The 19,473-nt window shown below is 39.8% G+C and overlaps 1 protein-coding gene and 1 pseudogene across 1 annotated transcript in view; one reads left to right on the plus strand and one right to left on the minus strand.

Annotated features, from left to right (window-relative positions):
* Positions 1-5,177: 5,177 nt before the first annotated feature.
* Positions 5,178-6,945, plus strand: LOC101621393 (annotated as a pseudogene).
* A 2,275-nt stretch (positions 6,946-9,220) lies between these two features.
* AOAH (acyloxyacyl hydrolase (neutrophil)) overlaps positions 9,221-19,473 on the minus strand; it is a 129,426-nt gene continuing 119,173 nt past the window's right edge. The window contains exons 20-21 of the mRNA XM_004676858.2: positions 15,467-15,543; positions 9,221-9,592 (exon numbers count right to left, since the gene is read on the minus strand). Coding sequence (XP_004676915.1) covers positions 9,464-9,592; positions 15,467-15,543 — 206 coding nt within the window. The 3' untranslated portion in view covers positions 9,221-9,463. The remainder of the gene's footprint in view (positions 9,593-15,466; positions 15,544-19,473) is intronic.

A 19,473-nucleotide genomic window follows, 5' to 3' on the forward strand; every position in this document is an offset into this window, starting at 1 on the left:
GTTACAATGGTGGAACATAATCATATTTTTATTAGAAATTTATTTTTAGAAGTACAGTCCTTGCAAAATCTATAGGCAGTCGTGTATGAAGCTCAGCTCCAAAAGAACATTTTAACCTGAAGGTTAATGAGACTTAGATGGCCCTGGCCAGTTGCCTGAATTCACATGATGGTTTTTCTGCTTTCAATGCAGGACACAATTATAGATTTTTTTTTAATGAGTTGCTATATAGCTTCAGCTACCAAATTACCATCAACTGGTTTAATTTTTTAAAAATAGACTTTACTTTTTAAAGCAGTTTTTGGTTCATAGCAAAATTGAGGGCTAAATAAAAAGACTTCCAAAGTCCTCCTTGCTCCCTGTCCAAATGCACAGCCTCCCTGACTGTCAATGTTCCCCACTGGAGAAGACAAGTAGACAATGAAATATACATGGCAGAATATTATTCAGCCCCCAAAAAGGAAATCCTGCCATTGTGATGGTATAGACAAAACTTGAGGGCATGCTACTAAATGAAATGAATAAACAGGAAAGATAAATACCATATGGTATCATTTGTACGTGGAATAAAAAAACCCAAAAAGTTGAATTCATAGAGACAATGAGTAGATGATAGTGACAGTCCAGGAGCTAGAGGATGGGGAAAATAGGGAGAGGTTGGTAAAAGCACACAGACGTTCAGTTACAAGATGAATATTCTGCAGAGTAATGTAAAGCATGTAAAGACTGTATTGTATAATTGTGTATTTAAAATTTTTAAAGAATAGAATTTAAGTGTCCTCATCAGAGGAAAAAAAAATCAGACTAATATCTGAGGTGATGGATGTGTTAATGAACTTAACTACGGGAATCTTTTCACAATGTATGTGTGTTTCTTATCATGACAATGACATTTCAAATATATTATAATTTTGTCAGTTATACCTGAATAAAGCTGAAGATAAAACCTACAATGAGATAACACTTCATTCATAGTTAGATGGCTACTACTTAATTAATAAAAGGAACACAAAAAATGTTGGTGAGAATGTGGAGAAACTGGAAACTTGTGTCTCATGGGAATGTAAAACATTACGGTCACTGTGTAAAATACTTGAAATTTCCTCAAAAAGTTAAATATCATACTACCATATGCACAGCAATGGGCACATATTCTAAAGAACTGAAAGCAGTGGCTTAAACAGACACGTATGCACCCACATTCAAAGCAACATTATTCACAATAACCAAAAGGTGGAAACCCAAGTATCCACCAACAGATAAGTGGATAAATAGATGTGTTATATACATAAATGTGTGCGTATGTGTGTGTGTGTGTGTGTGTGTGTGTGTATGAGAGAGAGAGAGAAGTGGATTATTACTCAGACATAAAAAACAATGAGATTCTGATACAAACTATATGTTAGATGAACCTTGAAAACATTACGCTAGACAAAATAAACTAAAGAAAGGAAGACAGAATTGCATAATTCTACCTTTATGAGGGAGCCAGAAGAGGGAAATTCATAAAAACAAAATTGGAATACAAAGGCAGGGAGAAAGGGAAAAGGGGAATTATTGTTTAATGGGTGTTTCTGTTTAGTCTGATAAAATTTTCTAGAGATTGATAGTGGTGATATTTGCACAACATTGTGAATGTACTTAGTGCCAATGAATTGTATACTTACAATGGTTTAAAATGGTAAATATTTTGTTACATGTATTACAAAATTGTGAATGTACTTAATGCCAATGTATTGCATACTTAAAATAGCTAAATGGTAAATATTATATTATATTATATATTTAAACACAATAAAACATTTTAAAAGGGCAAAAAGAGGAAAGTAAATTTATTTCCAGTTTTCTGAGTGTTGTTTCTTCTTTTTAAAAAATATTATCAGGCCCTCCCTGGTGGTGCAGTGGGTTAAAGCGCAGCACAAAGAAGCTTAAGCCACTTCCTCATGAGTTCGATCCCCGCCTGCCCCAGAAGTGACCACAAGGCGAGGCAGACCTCTCCTGACCCGCCCGCTGCTCCCCTCAGCAGTGTACTTCGTAAATCTGCCTGTTCTGCTCCCCACTCTGTCTCTGGTGAATCCTCTCACCGCATCCATACCTCTACCCTGGACCCCAGTTTTGTATGAATAAATAAATAAATCTTTAAAAAATGATAAAATACTTAAGTGGAGGCATAAGTAGTGGACAGAACTCTGGTTTTGACGCTGGAGTGTTCTGGCTCTGTACCCCAGTTCTGTACGAATAAATAAAAAAATCTTAAAAAAAATATTATCAAATGTTTTATCCACCAGATTATCACATTTTGACTTGATGACTGATTAGATATTGGGCAAATATCATCTTTAAAAAGGTGGGGTTACAGGTCCCCCTGGTGGTACAGGGGTTAAAGTCTTATTGCTATCAGCTATCACCAGGCACTGTGGCATGAGTTCCATCTCAGGCCAGGGATCTAACCCACATATGGAGCAACAGACCTTTCCTATCTCACCCGCTGCTCCCCTCCCAGTGTATTTTCAGTAGATATGCCTGTTCTGCTTTCCACTCTGTCTCTGGTAAATCCTCTCACCCCCTGAACCTCTGGCCTACACCCTGGTTCTTATATGTATAAATAAATTAAAATATATAAATCTTTAAACCAAAAAAGGTGGGGTTGCATAGTGGCTAGAGGCATGGTGTGTGGAACCAGATGGACTGACTCCAAATTACTGATTCATCTTATATTAGTTGTGCAATCTCCAACAAGTTACTTGATTGCTCTCTATTATTATTTTGATATTTGTAAAAGCAGGTATTTTTGACAGCCTTGCCTTACAGAGTTGTTACGAGGTTTAAGGGAGAAAATATACGTCACTTAGTCCACTGTAACCATCAGCTCTTGTTAATGCTGGGAAACAGTACTTAACATTTAGGTCAACAATGGCCCACACAGATGATGGTTCCAATGTATCACCACAATGCCTGCATTTTGGTAGGCTAGACCATCTAGGTGTATATAAATGTACTTTATGATATTCAGACAAAAATGAAATCACCTAACGTCATGTTTTCAGAATGTATCCCTGTTGCTAAGGAACACATGTCTATATTATTTCCCCATTTAAAGGGAAAGTAATTGAGGCACCAGGAGCTTAAACAAAATTCAAACCTAGAGGAGAGTCTCCCAAACCTGTACCTTCTTGAAGTTCTGTGTTTTGATGTGTTTCCCAGCTCCAGGAGGCAGCAGGACAGAGTTTCATTCTTTCTACCAGAGTTATATTAGCCTGGAGTCTCCACTCACAGACCTTCAAAACCCCTTCGCTGCTCTAGCAGCCTCCCTCCACATGCAGACTCTGGCTGATATTTACAGAGCTACAGTGTGGAGATCACTGTGAAAATATTAACACTCAGGGGCTTTTCTGAGCCTGTGTAAAGTGTGCATCTCATCCTCGGGTGATATGGAAAATCCCCAGGGTCTGAAGCTGCCCTGGAAGTCCTTGGCGTGCACTCCTGCCCACTCTCCTGTTGCAGCTTATTGACCGCAGCTTTGTGAATGTGTGAGTTACATCTGCAGCACTCGGAAGCTGAAAGCCTCCTATAAAAGCTCGATGTAATTAATTATAAACAAAGCAGTCATCCAGGAGCACAATGCCCAAAGAAATCTTTAGCAAGCCTCATTGTGTGCTCTTTATTTCTGCTCTGTATTTCATCCATCCAAGAGCTTCAGAAATGTAATCCTCCTTAATGACAGATTCATGATGATGAGGCCATTATTGTTTGATACTGTGGTTTTAAGAAGTGACCCAGAAAGCATGCTTTAAAAGCAACCTCTACCTACTCCCTCTCTACCCCAAGCAAAGGACCAGATTAAAAAAAGCTCCAGCTTGTATGAATATTTATACTAGAACCTCTGCCAGATCAGATTAGAGGAGTTCATCCTGCCAGGCAAACATGGATTCTAAACTCAGATTTAATGAGAAACTGACATGTTAATAGCATATTGATGCATCCATTCACCAGGAAATTCATACAGCACAGTGAATGTTGGCCCTTCCTCTCTGGGACCAGGGGAGGTGCTGACTTTGTCATTTGTATTTCAAATACACTTGAGAAGGATTCCAAAGACATCTTGCCTCATACAAAAGATGGGAGGTAGAGTATCTGGTCATAATCTACCTGGGGAATTCCTCTCCTGACACTGCCAGTGAGTGATGCAGACAAAGGCTAATTCCTCTCTACATCATCTCCCATGGTGGTTCTGTAGCGCATGATGCCCACAGAGTATTAACAGCTCTCATACCAGTAAAGGATTGGGTCAGAAATGTTGGGTAACTGATGAGCCAAACAGACTTTACTGCAGAACTTCCACCCGGTCCTTTCTAGGAAGCAAATAAATTATGTTGCACTACCAGACTTTTTAAATTGTGGAGTTCTTTTGTCTCAAAGCTCCACTCCCCAGAGCACATAACCTTTTAGTGCACTGTACCTCCCTGGCAGGCTGGAGAAGCCTGGGAATCCCTATGTGGGTTAACATTATTAAAAGCAAAGAGGGGATCTAATAATTTACAGTTTCAATGTGTTGATGACCATGCATGTTAATTCAAGATAGCATTGACCCTCATTATTTATGACTTCTATGCTTGTGAATTTGCCAACTTGCTGAAATTTATTTGTAGCTCTCAAGCTAACACTCAGGACACTGTTGTGGTCATTCCAGCAGTGAAGAATGTCATCTGACATACCCTTTCCCTGCTGAGGTGAAGCCCTGCTTTCTTGTTTAACTTTCATACCTGTTAGTGCCACATTTGGGATATTTTTATTCTTTTTGTGGGTGATTTCTATGTTGAAAATGTCTCTCAAGTGCAGCATGGAAGTACAAGAGCTCATGATGTGCCTTGTAGAAAAAATACATGTATGAATGAGCTACATTCAGGTCTCAGTCAGGGCCTCGTCAGCTGTGAGCTTGATATTAATAAATCAAACATAAATTAAGTAAGGTATGTTTAAACAAAAACTGTGCACAAAATGAGGTTATGTATATGCTCATATGTATATGATGAAATTGTTATGACCAACGGCTCATGAGAACCTAACTATAGATCTGTGCTTCAGTATGTGCTAATTCAGTGTTCAAGGTAACTTTGTAGAACATAACTGCCATGAATAATGAGAACTGATTGTATGTACAATTTATGTAATGTGATATGAAAATATTTGTGCCAAACCAGCTGTTTTTGTGGTCTACATTTATAATAAAAGGACATGTTAAATTTTATCTAAAGGATGATCTTTTTCCTATTTAAGTTCAGAGGCATTCTGAGTTCTGGGGAGGCTATCCCAAGGAGGGAACAATTCTTCTCCAGAGGGATTAACTTGGTGAGAGGGTGGAGTGGAGAAGCTGGTTCTGTATGTTTTGTATCAACACAAGTCTTATATAAAGATATTTAGTTGGTCTATTTAGCTGGGGAGCCTGAACATATTTCCCCCCCCCACTGAATTCTGACCCAAAAGGCAAAGTTCCCAGGAAGAAGGGGAAATAGGTTTTTGATAATCACTCATATAGAAACCAAGGGGCCACATTTAATAGTGAAGAATAAGACAGACCTGTTGTCTGATGAGTAGAAGCAAGTGACAATAGTGTTAGGGTATTTATCACTCAAGTTTAGATGAAATTTAAATTGTCCTGCCAAGGGTATCTAGAGAGGGAGTCACTTAGTGACTCCTTAGTGTTGATTGTTTTTCTGTCTTATGCTACTCACTACAAGGAGTATGATTCAATGGGTCTAATTAAACTATATTTTGAGAAAGACATTTTTGTCATTAAATGGCAAGAAATATTGAATTGTGACCCAAAGAACAACATTAACATCCCATTCACTCACTCTTTCATTCATTCACTTGTTCATCCATTCACTCAATACTATTTGTTAAGCATCTCTCTTGGGCCAGGGGGTATGGTAGGGGCACAGATATGGTAGTAAACATGATTCCCATTTGGTTCTTAACTCATGAAGCTTCCATTTAGGTTCTGGTACTGCTCACCAACTGTGGTAAGGGAAAGACATATATAGAACTGTGTCACCTCTGGAAAGACCTCAGGTGCCTCTCAGAGGATAGTGTTCACACACCAGGAATTCTGAAAATCTGGAGGCTGAAGACAGGAGCTCAGAGGGCACCAGTGTAGAAATAAAGGGTTGAAGATTCCCCTGCAGTTTTCCTGTAAAGTCTGGACACTCAGATTTTACAAGAAAGGTGTGAGGCAGGTTAAAGAGACAGAGCATTCTCAACTTAGGCAGAAAGAACTTGGTTGAATCTCTAAGGACTGATCTGGATTGGTCTGGAGTATAGAAAATTAAACACATGTGGTAACACAGCACCATGAGCTTCAACTCTGGGCAAGGCTCTGGCCTCAGACTGTGGTCTTTGGGAGAATACAGTGGTACTGTGAAGTGCTGGTGTTTTATAAAAAGTGAGATGTTCATTTCTGATCCACTGTCCATAGTGGAACTGCTGTCAAGAAGCAGATTTTCCCTTCCAGGGAAGATTATCACTCTTGAGATTGAACCCTGGGACATGATAGAAAACATGAAGGCCAAGACCCAGAATAAGAAATGATTCCTACTGATCAGTGAAGACTGATATTTGCTGGCAAGCAACTGGGAGATGGACCTACTTTCTCTGACTACAAAATTCAAGAGGTGTCCACTCTTTGTAATGAGATGTATGGTGTTGCTAAGAAGAGAAAAAAGAAGTCTTATACCACTCCCAAGAAAAAGAAATATAAGAGAAAAAGATTAAGTTGGCTGTCTTGAAATATTATCAGGTGGATGTGGTGGTAGAATCAGTCACCTTCATTGGGCTCACCCATCAGGAGAATGTGGTGCTGGAGTTTTTATGGCCAGTCACATGGACAGACATTATTGTAGCAAATGTTGTTCTGACCTATTGTTTCAAAAACCAGAGGAAAAGTAATTGTGTATGAGTGAATAAAAGACATGAACTAATAATTTTTAAAGTGAGATGGGTCATCAAGACTTCTGCTCATGACTGCTTGGTGCTGTGCCCCCAGATGAGGCCAGGACTCAGGACCCAGGACCGTCTGTCCTCCCAAAACTGAGCGTGTTCATGTGCAGATGATAGGACAGAACTGGTTAAATTATTCCTCAGCAGAGGTAAGACTCAGGCCCTGATAACTTAACAGGAAACTCTGGCAGGGACAGAGATGATGTTTCTGATGGCAGAGAGAAGCTGTTTAGGCTCAGGACATTTCATGTGGGACCCTGCGCACTCTGAAATCTCTCTTGAAGGATTTTCACTCAAATTTTAAAATAACCCAGTCTTTCAGGGCTTCTAGAAGATCAGGGCCTAAAATGAGTTCTCTAGCCCCCAAAGAATAGCAAAAGTAATACAAGATGATCAGTTTCACTAGTATTCTGGGAAATAGGCTTCCAACAGCAATAAACTACCTTAAAGGTATTTTAAACAGAAGAGGAATTGAATAGTCTTTTGGAAAGATGGCAACTTTTAGTGTAGAGTTCTCTGAGTATATCTTGAGACCAAATGGTTAAGACTTCAGATCAAAAAGATAAAAAACAATACTGCAACCAAGTACTGGTATTTTGGTGTTTAAAAATAATATGAATTGTTAAACCCCAAAACCAGTACTAAATTACCAAGACCCTACAAGTGGATTTAATCCTCAGGAGGTGGATATACCAGTTTCCATGTCCAACAACACCAAGCCTCACACTCTACAATTCATTCTCCTAGTTTCTATTTCCTTTTGGAAACAGGCAGCCTCCTGAGGCCGTCGTGGCCCCCTGCTCGTTCCCCTTCTGGGGATATGTGCTGGTCATACTGAACATATGCTGCCATCCATATGACAGAAATGAATGGATTGACAGCATTACAAGTGTATTGACTAAAAACTGAAGCCTCACAACCTGGTGAATTAATCTTGTGACAGAGGTGGATTTCCATAAGTTGAATAAAGATTAAGTTGTATGATCCCTTCCAAAGCCCTGGAAGGACCCCAAGAATGCAATCACATGGTCATGTACTTTGTAAAATTTGCAAAAATAAGATAGTTTAGACATAATTTCTTTCTCTCTATCATATTTTTCCTTATATCCTGAGGTTCTGGAGTAGCCATGAGGCTTTGCAGGGAGTAGAAATGGAGATCATTGACCTTGGGTTGAGGTTGATATATGGGTATGGATATATATGATATATGGATATATTATAAATATATGATATATGGATATTTGAAGTCATTCCAGTGCATCTAAGCCATCCTTGTGTAAAATGAGCTTCTGGGTGTGCTCTTATTGGCCACCAGCATCATGACAAAGTGCAGAGCCAGGGATCAGAGGACAGTATGAAAGTGTCCTATATGCCAGACACTAACAGTGTGGGGGTCATGGAGGAAAACAACAGGAAAGCTGGAGCTAGACGCAAGCCTGTGGCAATTCCTTCAAATCACCAGATGTGTACACCTAGGGGGAGACTGGCTTTTTTTTGGGGGGGGAGGGTGCCTGGTAGAAACAGAAGTATCTCCCTATCAGGATTATAATCATAATAAAGCATGAGCAGTTACATCTACACTATCAAATTATTTTTTCTCTTTTTAGCAACAAAGATTTGGGTGCAGGTGTTTATTGGGGAAGCCACCTCAGGAAGCAAGAATGAGGGAGTAAGGGTGACACAGGGAGGGAGGAACCACTATTAAATGTAGCTGTCATGAAGGAAAGGGCTGATTATGCAGAGACTACTGAGGAGCATGGAGAATGCCTCCCCAAACTGACCACCACAGAGTAGTATATTTAATTGCCAATCCCTAGTACACTGAGCTATGTCAAATAAGCTCTTCAGGGCAGAAATTAGGAAGATGTGAAGATGTGCCCACTTGACGCTGCCTGAGGTGGGAATAGTCTTACATAGACTGACCCCTTAATATGGTCTGCAACTAGAGGTGGGAAAGGGAGTGACACTGAATTAGAATAGTGTGAATAGAATTCCTATGCAAACAATATTTTGACAGCATTACAGACAGGAGATGTGACTTCTTAGTTCTTACAGAAGAAATTTGATAGTCTTCCCAATGTGATAAAAATTTACCTGATTTTACCACTTGTAGGTCTAAAAGAAACGCCTAAATTATCAATCATAAACAACCTATTTAATTTCTTATAGACATTGATATCATTATTGGAGTATTATCATATATGGAATTATTATCATTGGAATAGACAATAAGATTATGCAACCAAAGAGTGTAAGAAAATCTTCCAGAGAAAAAATAATTGTCAGAAGTACACAGAATTGCATGGTTATCAGATATGCTCTAAAATGAGAGAAAAGCATTTGGCAAAAAAGCTGTTAAAGAGGACCTGTAAGCTGGTACCATCACAGTTCCCATACTGCTTGTTGAATGAATTTACCCAAACTCCTGTTTCCCTGAGCTCTCCAGGAGTGCAAGTCCCTCAGAGACTCAGTGCCCTCCTTGGTCTCCAAACACCTTTTCAATTTGGGGGTTGAATGGATTCTCCTTTCCTAGGACCTGGGGCCACTGGAGCTGTACCTTCTTCCAGAAGCGATCTGCCAACAGCAGCAAACCCACCTGTAAGAAAGAATACAAAGGAGGTGGAAAAGGGAAATGAGAGTAAGGTAAAGAATTTACCAGCAAGATTCAGTCTAGGCTCTCACGGTGGACAGACTCTAGGATGGTGTCCCACAATCCCTGCCTTCCTTTCTAGGTATACCTCGCTTCCCTTGACACGCGAGGAACCTTAATTTGTTTCTAACTGAAAGAATATGGCAAGGGTGAAAGGTGTCATTTCAATGGCTATGTCACATTATCTACTCTTAGTGACACAAGAAGTCATGCTGGGAAACCCCCCTGGCAAGGAACATGATTTCCATCTGATATCCAGCAAGGACCTGGGTCCTCAGCCCTAAAACCACAAGGAAACGAATTCCATGAACAAACTGAGTTTGAAATCAGTCAGCTCTTCTCTAGTTTTCTCCCCAGGTGAAAATGTGGTCTAGATGTGACATATGTGGGACCTTAAGTAGAGGAGGCACTTGAATTTGCCAGCACTTCTGACCTATAGGAACCGGGTGATAGTAAATGTATATTGTTTAAAGCTGTTAAATTTGTAGTGATTTGCTATTTTGTAATAGATAACAAATACATTTTCTGGAAATCTATTCATTTATCTGTGGACAGCTGACATTTCCTAGAGATATAAGGCCTGTGTTTTGGCTATGAACAGAGTGAATCTTTCCTTCAGGGAACTCTCAGTTCAGTTAGGGAACCAGACATGCAAAGTGATGCCCCCAAACCCATATATAGGCTGTGAAAGCTGGAAGAAGCAGTGCAAAGTCAGGGGAAAGGACAGGTTTTCTCTGAAGAGGGTGATAGTAGAACTGCATTTTCAAAGAGGGACTCACCAGATGAGCCATGTGGGGAAACTATGGTCAAGGCACAAAAAGGCACAGAGCTGTGGGATAGAATGGTATGATGCTTCTGGGAGCCTGGGTGAGGAGGCTGTGAGCAGAGTGTCATTAGTGTACCAATGTACCAGGAATCTTGGCTCCATACACAATGGATCAAGCTCTGACTGGCCCAGTCTGATGCTCCCTAACTGCATTAATTATACCAGGTTTCCTTTTATTCGCAAGTTAGCACGATCCATTCTTGGCTTTCCAACCCTCTGGTTTTCCTTAACATACCTTTGATGGGGAATCTTTCTTTGCAGATAATGCCCTCATTTAGCAAATGGATCTCAACCAGGCCCCAGGCCCCAGATAGCTACATCTTCACAGGGTTTTTAATGCTGCCCAATAAGAGAAATCTGGTTGCTGAAGGACTCAGAGGGGAATGCATTGTCTAGAGAGGATGCTCAGGGATGTCCTTGACTATATTCAGGAGTATACGGATGTTGTCTCTGAAGAGCAGCTCCCATTCACCATTTTAATGGGCAGGCTGGCAGCTCTGTGTGAAATCAGGCAGCCCGTTTCCCTTCTCTAGGCTGCAGTTCTCTCATTTGTAAAATGAGTGCACTAAAGCAAATGATCTAAAGACCTTCCTCAGTATAAACTGTGTGTAAAAATTTAGCAGTTGTTAGAAAAAAGCTGAGTTGGTTGAATTGCTAAATATTAAATATCCCCAGTATTTTAGTATATTCTTGAACTTTCTAGCTATTTAATGATGTAATCTTGATTTGACTAACACATATATAACCCTCCTGACCCCTCCACATAAACACACCACATGCACACATACACATCACACACAATACACATACACCACTCATGCTGCTCTTTAGCAACAAACACACATATCATATGTATACACCCCACACAAATCCCATCCCATCCCTATATGCCACACCACATACATCACTTCAAATATACACACACAATACATATAACACACAGAAGCTGTCAAGTCATCTCTCATACATAGTGTGATCAGTATCTTTGAAGAAAAAGGGAACAGCTGTTGCTGATGCTATGTCTCAACAGAGGCTGTGGCCAGGTTTGTGAAAAATCACTGGTGGTTTTTTCTGGTTTTTGTTTGTCTTTCAACTCGATATACCTAAACTGTCTTCCTGACATTTATGTGGTACCAAGCATTTGTGGTCAATTATTTTCTAATCCAAATTAATAAGGAAGGAGACAGGGGTGAGGGTAAGAAGAGGAAAGCTAAAATGAGAGGACTCAGATTTGAGCCTGTGGTAACTGTTGGATTTGAAAGCAATTAGTTGGTTGTGACTCTATGGAAATGAATATATTTATGCATGCACGTGCTAATAGTGAGTCTAAAATGAGAATTACACTGATATTTCTAGATTGGATACTTGTGATAGAATGACCCAGTATAATTATTCATTCATTTCATAAACACTGGGCTTCTTCTAGAACTCCCAAGACATAACACCCAGGGCCCAGCAGGATTTCCTTTACCATCATCACTTCAAGTTAGCTTCTTTTTAAACACAGATATTCTCTTGTGCTTCCCTATTGTTTAAAATTTAAACAATACCTATTCATTTTAGAGAAATTTGAAAGACAAGCAAAGAGATAAAAACAATGGGAATAATCAATAATTATAATAGAAGTGCCATTTTGTATAGAGACTCTGATTTTGAATCTCCATGTACACACACACACACTAACACACACAAGTTGGATGCCTCTGTAAATACCATTTTATATATTTATATATACGTATAATTTACACACAGTCATATGTTGAGTCATCGCCTCCACAATCTGCTTTTACATTCTTGCTCTACTTTACAAACATATCTCTGTGATCTATAGAGCACTAAAGGTGGACTATATCATTGTTTTTATCTGATGCATGGTATTTCATTCAGAGGGATGCAGGCTGATTTATTTAGCTGTTGGAAGACTTCTGCCACATATCTCTCTAGCATTTGTCCTACGGGCTGGGGACAGAAACAGCTTCTTTCTGCTATTGCACAGACATCAGCAGCACTGGAAGGGATCATGGTCTGCCTCATTCACGGACCCTTTTAAATGTACAGATAGGGTAAAATTTGGTCCAGCAGAATGCTAGGGGCTGGGATTCTGGTTAAGTGGATAATGAAGTTCACTGGATAATGGATAATGGAGTTCAATCCTCCCCTTCAGTTGACTGTAGTTGTTGCAGAACCCCCAATTCAGAGTCCTGAGGTAACTGCCATGTGGGTGGTGCTGCTTTTGTCTAAATGCCATTGTTAATTCCAGAAGAGTTAGCCCTTCTTCCACTTTGAAGGGCACTGAGGATTTTCGGCAGGTAACCCACCAACCCAGTGCTTCTGTGGGGCATTGCCACACACCTATCTGCCTGCTGCTGCTGTTTCTCAGTAGGCCTCCTGGTGCTGAAACCATGTCTGATCTTTCTAGTCACTGGTCTGTGTAAGGTGGCTTTTCAAATTCTCATAGGTGGAGTGACACAAAGGGGTAACTACCTCAGTGATTTATGCAAATTTTTAGTGAAGCAATAGTTTCAGCTTTTACTTGCAGTCTGATTTCTCCAGGATTCAGGCATGAATCCATGTGGAGGGAGGAAGGAGGAGTGGCAGCTACTGAGGTTGCTTGATTGGGTAGTTGGTGACAGTCACCATATTGACTCTCATGGTTAACCCACAGTCGAAAAGGTTCCATAGCACTGCACTTGCTGTAAGGCACAGTGACTGAAGCAGCGACTACTAGAAGCTCCTCTCTAAGACTTCAAGCCAAAACTCTATCGTGATGGTTCTCACATCTAGACCTCTTCCCGAGCTCTAAGTTTGTGTATTCTCTTCTGAAAGGATATCCCCGTTATGATGTTCTGTAAGTTCCTTAAACACAACATGCACTAAGCTTCTCTTTAAACCATCCTGTCCTGTGTTCTTTGCCTCGTTGGGCAATGGAATCATTTGTCCAGTTTCCCAAGTCATAAAAAAGGTGTCACTGCTGAGCATCTCATTCTTTTTCATTCTCATATCCAATAAATAACCATGTTTCTGAATTTAATACAAATCTTTCTCCTTCTGCCACTCCACTGCTTTTGTTCAGGACATTACTGTCTCTCACACAGAAGATCCTCCCAAAGGATCTCCTTCCCACTAGACACCATTCATCAAACACTTTTGACTAACAAGTTGCAATCTGAACCTTTCAGCTCAATATGCACAGGCAGGCTTTCGGAATGTTTATTCAATGTCACCCACTTACGGCGATGCTGCACCATTATGTCCAGTCCAACACCCACTGTAGGCATGTGAACAATTCTCTCAGGGATAATAAGATAATGACAAAATTAGATGATTGCTTCTGTTTTCAGTAATCAATTCCAGGTGAAGCTACTGGAGTACAAGATATAGCCCAATTTGACAGACCCTGAATTTGAATATTATTTTAAAAGTTGGAGTAGGATGATCATTTGATAGATCAGAAGACATGTCCATAGAGATAAAACAAAGTTGTCTTCAGTGTTTTTATTTATTTATTTTTTTGGTTGTTCCTCATTAGCATCGTCCCTGGCCAACTCTTTATATCCCTATTCTCTATAGAATCAGAAGGCTAAAATTCTGCCTTGTGCAGAGAATGACAAGAATGATTACCTAATTATTTTTAGAAAGAAGGGATCCTCATTAACTATCCTAAAACCAAACACATAATTTCTTGGGAATCAGACCCTACTATATATATATATATATATTTTTTTTTTGAATGGGGAAGGCAATTTTTTAAAAATAATATAATAGTTTTTTTTTAAACAACATTTTGTGCATTTTTCCATCTCAGTTGTAATCTCCTTGGGCAGACCCTAATATGTAACCAACTTCTAGTCAATAATTTTTTTGGATTAACTCACCCAGTTTACAAAGGAGGGTTAGATATTCTGAGATGTGTTACTCATATTAACTTTTTGGGTGATTTTTAAACAATGAAAAAGACAATTAATATTGACTTTGCAAATTCCATACCATTTGTGGAACTCCACTGTTTATGTGCTGAGAAAGAGGCACCCTTTTTCTCTCTTTTTTTTTAGATAATGCCTAGGGCACCCATTGGACCTAGAACAAGAGGTAGATGTGGGGAGGGGAGTAGATAAAGACTAATTCAGGCTCCTGTGAGAACCATCAGCCTTTCTTGTGGTTTGGCTAATGGATCGAGCCAAGGCCAAGAGGACCCTCATCACAGCTACCACACTTACCAAAGGCTGGGTCAGAAACACTTTGTGAGAAAATTTAAAAAGTGGCAGAACTATTTCCCCACTTTTTCTTTTATATATTTTAAAAGTAAAGAAAACAAATGAGTAATCCCAGAATGTATAACAGATAAAAGTAGAACTTCTATTGAAGCCATGATAATGGTTAGAGGTTGGGGTAGGAGAGGAGAGAGTCCTGCTCTCCAGGTTCCCTTGCTATATAAAGAGGGCAGAGTAGAATTGCGACTTTCTAAAACTGTATTATGAAATTCGAGGTGAGCGAGAGCTCTTACTATAGACTGTAGCTACATTACATTACTTACTATAGACTGTAGAACATTGCTCTTTTCTTACATGGCATCTTTTCTAGAAGGCTCTATAAAGGAAATTTCTTATAGGTTCACTTCTAGGAATCCTTGTGATTTTTTTTTTTTGGTAGCACTTCAATTATTTTTTATCTTATGGATAAAATGAATGATTTTATACTTTTTTTTTTTGGTATCAGCCTGTAGAAAGCAGAGATGATTTTGTAGGCAGTTTATTAGGACTTCATTGCACACACCCTATGAGCTGCTACCATTAAGCCAGAAGCCAGGTTTAATTTCTACCTTATTTTCCTTTAAGCATAACTTCTACTTTTTTTGTACTGAATCTTTCATCTGACGCATCTGTGTATATTACCTCAAATTATTTCTGGAATAAAACAGAACAAAAGCATATGGATGAATAATAATATTAAAAAGCTAATTGCCTTCTTAATAACCATTGTGTGACTGGACTTACCTCGTTAGGGTGGAATCCATCCACTGGTTCGATGAGCTGCCAGGGCTGTACACCTTTCTTCTGCCACTCCTCTATGACTGTGGGACACACAAGCAGGGTGTGAAAACCAGTGTTACGGCCATGCTACCACAGTAATGGTCACTTCTTGAGAGCAAGGACCATGAGAAATATCAGAGCTGCCTACTGCTTTCTCAAAATTATTCAACTATGGTTGCCTCTGAGGGGTTTTCTGAATGAAATGATCTTCCAACACAGGAAGAAAATAAGTGAGAGTGTTGGAAGAATGTGGTTTGTACAATGAGAAGGGTGGTGGGAAATGATAACTCCCAAATATTGCACACTGATTTATTTAAATCCATCACTCTTCTCATTGGCTAGTAGGACAGCATCTCAGGAAGATGAGGGGGGAAATTAAATACCCTGCTTAAAAACATCTGCTTTCATGGTTGCCGTTCTCACCATAAAAATCATACAGTTCATCAAAATATAATTACATAAACTTACACACCTTTAGAGTATGTGTGACTACAGAGAAATTATTATGAGCCCCAAAGTGATGAAAAGCAATAAAACTGTCCTTCAACCTCCTTCCTTCAACTTGGTAAGAATGTCAGTTGTTTCAAGGTACCAACACCATTATCTCTACCTTATAACATCATATAATCAGTAAGAATTCCTCAAGGAAACTGAATCCTGGAAAGCCTCCAGAGGGCTGCTCCCAACATAGCTCATGCCCTACTTCCCCAGCATCTGCCAGGAAAGAAACAGAGTCAAGATTTCTCCAGTTCTCTCTTCTTTAACCCTCACAAGCAGCAATCTATGTCCTTGAATGGAGATTCTATTGGGGACTTTGATTGGACAAAAGAAGCTGAACTGCCCCAGAAGTAAATCAATACTCTGCTGCTTTTGTAATTAGTTCTAAAATCACAGCAAGCTGTCTGCATGGATTGCCACCTCTTTGTCCTCAAAGGGGTGGAAAATACTGTTGTCCTTCTCAGAGATAAGGAAAAAAGAAATGTCTACTGGTGATTTTGGGTCCTACACACAATTCCCTTTAGCTTTTCCTCAGGTGGGACGATCACCATTTTGGGTTGCCAGGATATGTTACTTCTGGATTTGATGGGAGATTGTCAGAATAAACAGCTATTTGAAAAGTGACCTCTATATATCTTGTGTAGCTCAAGTAAAGGACAATGTCCACTGTGTATTCCACATGGAATCCCAAGGGAGAAATTGCTTTGTGCTGGAGATTAATGTAGTTTTCTAGTGTGTATTTGGTATTCTCACAGGAAGTTCAGAGCTGTGATTGATGCTTCACCCTCACTGGCCCTTAGGTAGTCTTATTTGTTCTGCCGAACTAGTCTGCCACCCTTGACAGTTTCTTTTCTGCCTTTGGCCATGCTACCCTGTGAAAGATAGTGCTTTGGGGTTCAGGGGAGCAAGGGGTTGCCTGGCTCTGTCACTAGGTTTTCTAGCCTGGTTGCCTGTCTATTTAGGCATGGCCGTGGAAACAGACTTTCTGTATTAGGTTTAATTCTTGGTGGTCTGCCTTTCCCTCTGGACCTGACACCTTGAAGCTCCTGTGTGTCACATACTGACCTCCCCAGGTACACTGCCAGTGCTGGCTCACCTGCCAGGACTTTACAACTGTGTTCAGGTGCTTCCTTTTCTTCCCTGCCCATGAGAGCATGATGTTATTTCTTTTCTCTCTCTCTTTAAGGGGTTCTGTTTCTCTACTTTCTAGCTTTATGTTGATCCTCTATTTGAGTCACCTCCAATATGAACACCCAATAAGTTATAATTTGATGGAGCACCAGGCATTTAGAAGGTTTTTCTCACATGCACAGCCAGTTTTACCCCTTAAAACCCCTTCAATGCTCTTTGCTCTTATAGACTATTTGCCTCATCATTATCTTGCAGTGCCATGAGGTCTTTAATACAAAATCGACAAGGATGGGGAAAGGCCCAACCCAGATAGATGTGGCCTTCCATCCCCCTCCCTCCACCTCTGGCCCTGTGGACGTGACATGGCTTCTTTTTATCTTGTGCTCCTTTACTTCACCCAAGTTCTCAATGACCTTTCCATCCTTTCACCTCCTTCTCCTTTCATTTTTCGTTTGGTTTCACATTATGCTTTTACAGATGTTAGGAAAGAAAGAAAAAAATCCCAATAGAGTGTTAAAAATTACCAGATACTGTTAAAAAAAAAATGAGTGTGAACTCCTTTAAGGCAACACACCTTGCTGAAATGTGGCAGCATAAGACAGGAAAGTTATATTAAACAGTCACAGAGCTGATCATGGACCTGACCTACCACACATCCTCCTCCAGCACTTTTGAACCCTTCATAGCTGCAGAGAAGTTCATTGAATGACAACTTGAACCTAAACCCAGATGGTTACTGGCCAAGAAAAAATTTCAGGAAATAAGTATAGTGACATGGCGATTTGGAAGAGCCACCATGGAAAGCAAATTTGAGCATATGAAGAAAACACAGTTTAAAACACTATTATGTTCCTTGAGAGAAATGTTTATTAGGAACCAGGTATTAAAAGGCCAGACTTGCTTCTCTCTGAGCATTCTCTGGTGTGATTTCAGTTTGGCACCTGCACTTCAGGCTATTATAAGCTATTTCCATTTTGATTTGAAATTTATGTGTGTTAGTAATTACCAAACTAAAAACCTATGGTTTTTAGAGAGAAATGATAGGTATTGTATGTGTGGAACAAAAGGGACATAATTCAATTACCAAATTAGGGCCTAGCTTTCAAAGTGAAAGGGATGGACATTGCTTTCTACTCCCCTTAGAGGCTCGAGCAATCTCAGAATGTGGGATTATGGAAAGAAAATTGAGAAACAGAAGCATAAGTAGAAGGAATATTTACTCACAAGTTTTGCAAGGAAGCTGGGGCAAACCTTAGTATGGAGACATTTTATTATTCCACGCTCGAGCAATTCTAAACAATATCAATGATTACATAGTCTTCCTTGCCAGGAAACATGTGCATGACCCCCAAATCCCATTCCTCCCTCTCACTAGTCAGACAGTAGAGGGAGTGCAGTGTTTAGAACTGACTTGTTACATAAAATAATCCCATAGGTGTTAAAAGAAATGTCACAGGCTACAAAGTTTATAATCAGAGTATTCACAATGAAAAAGACCATTTTCTTACATGGTTGTTGTGAGGGCAGAGGCACTAATCACTACATACCTGTAAACATCAGCATAATAGCACAGGCCGACTCAGTATCGACAGGCATGATTAGAGGTGGGACTCATTGAATGAGAATAAACATTTATTTCCTTTGTATCAAAAGAGAGTATAGTAGGTGCCTAGTATACTGGGTGCAAATGGTGGAATGAAGGTATCTGATAGTTTATTGAATCCTTACTACATGATAAGCATTGTCTCAAGTCTTTACATGAATACAACCATTTCATTATTGCTGCCTCACTCAAAAGGAAACAAAACCTAATTGATTAATTTGCTTGAAGCCACACAGCCATTCTATGTCTGATTTGGGACAGAAATACAGTTCTGTCTGACTGTAAATTTGGGTTCTTCTTATGCCAGTACATTCCACTGGTGTGAGGTGGTCAGATTTCAAGGATGGTTAATGGTCTGGGTATGGGAGGTGGATATGAACCTAGGGTAGGGTTACCCCTTTGCCCATTAAGGAAAATGCTAAAATTTCAAGGTAAAAATTCTCTTTGCAGTAGCCTAACTTTAGCCTAGGTCAAGACCTAACCATAATTCTGAAAACTAAGCTAAAATTCCAATGCCTTAGGAAGTGGCCATGGCCACACCTTTGTGGGAAATGCATGATGCTCTGTCATGTTCATGCAGGCACATCCCAAGGCACTGACCTCTGACTCCACTCTCTTTTCTGTGGTGGCCAGGGGTCTATCCCAGTGAAGTGCCCACCAGCTTCACACAGTGAAGGGGATGAAGACATTGTGACACAACAAATCTTCACATTTATATTCATAAAGCGAGAAATGACAA

Source organism: Condylura cristata, unplaced genomic scaffold (genome assembly GCF_000260355.1).
Source record: "Condylura cristata isolate star-nosed mole 26May11 unplaced genomic scaffold, ConCri1.0 scaffold00005, whole genome shotgun sequence".
Lineage (NCBI taxonomy): Eukaryota > Metazoa > Chordata > Mammalia > Eulipotyphla > Talpidae > Condylura > Condylura cristata.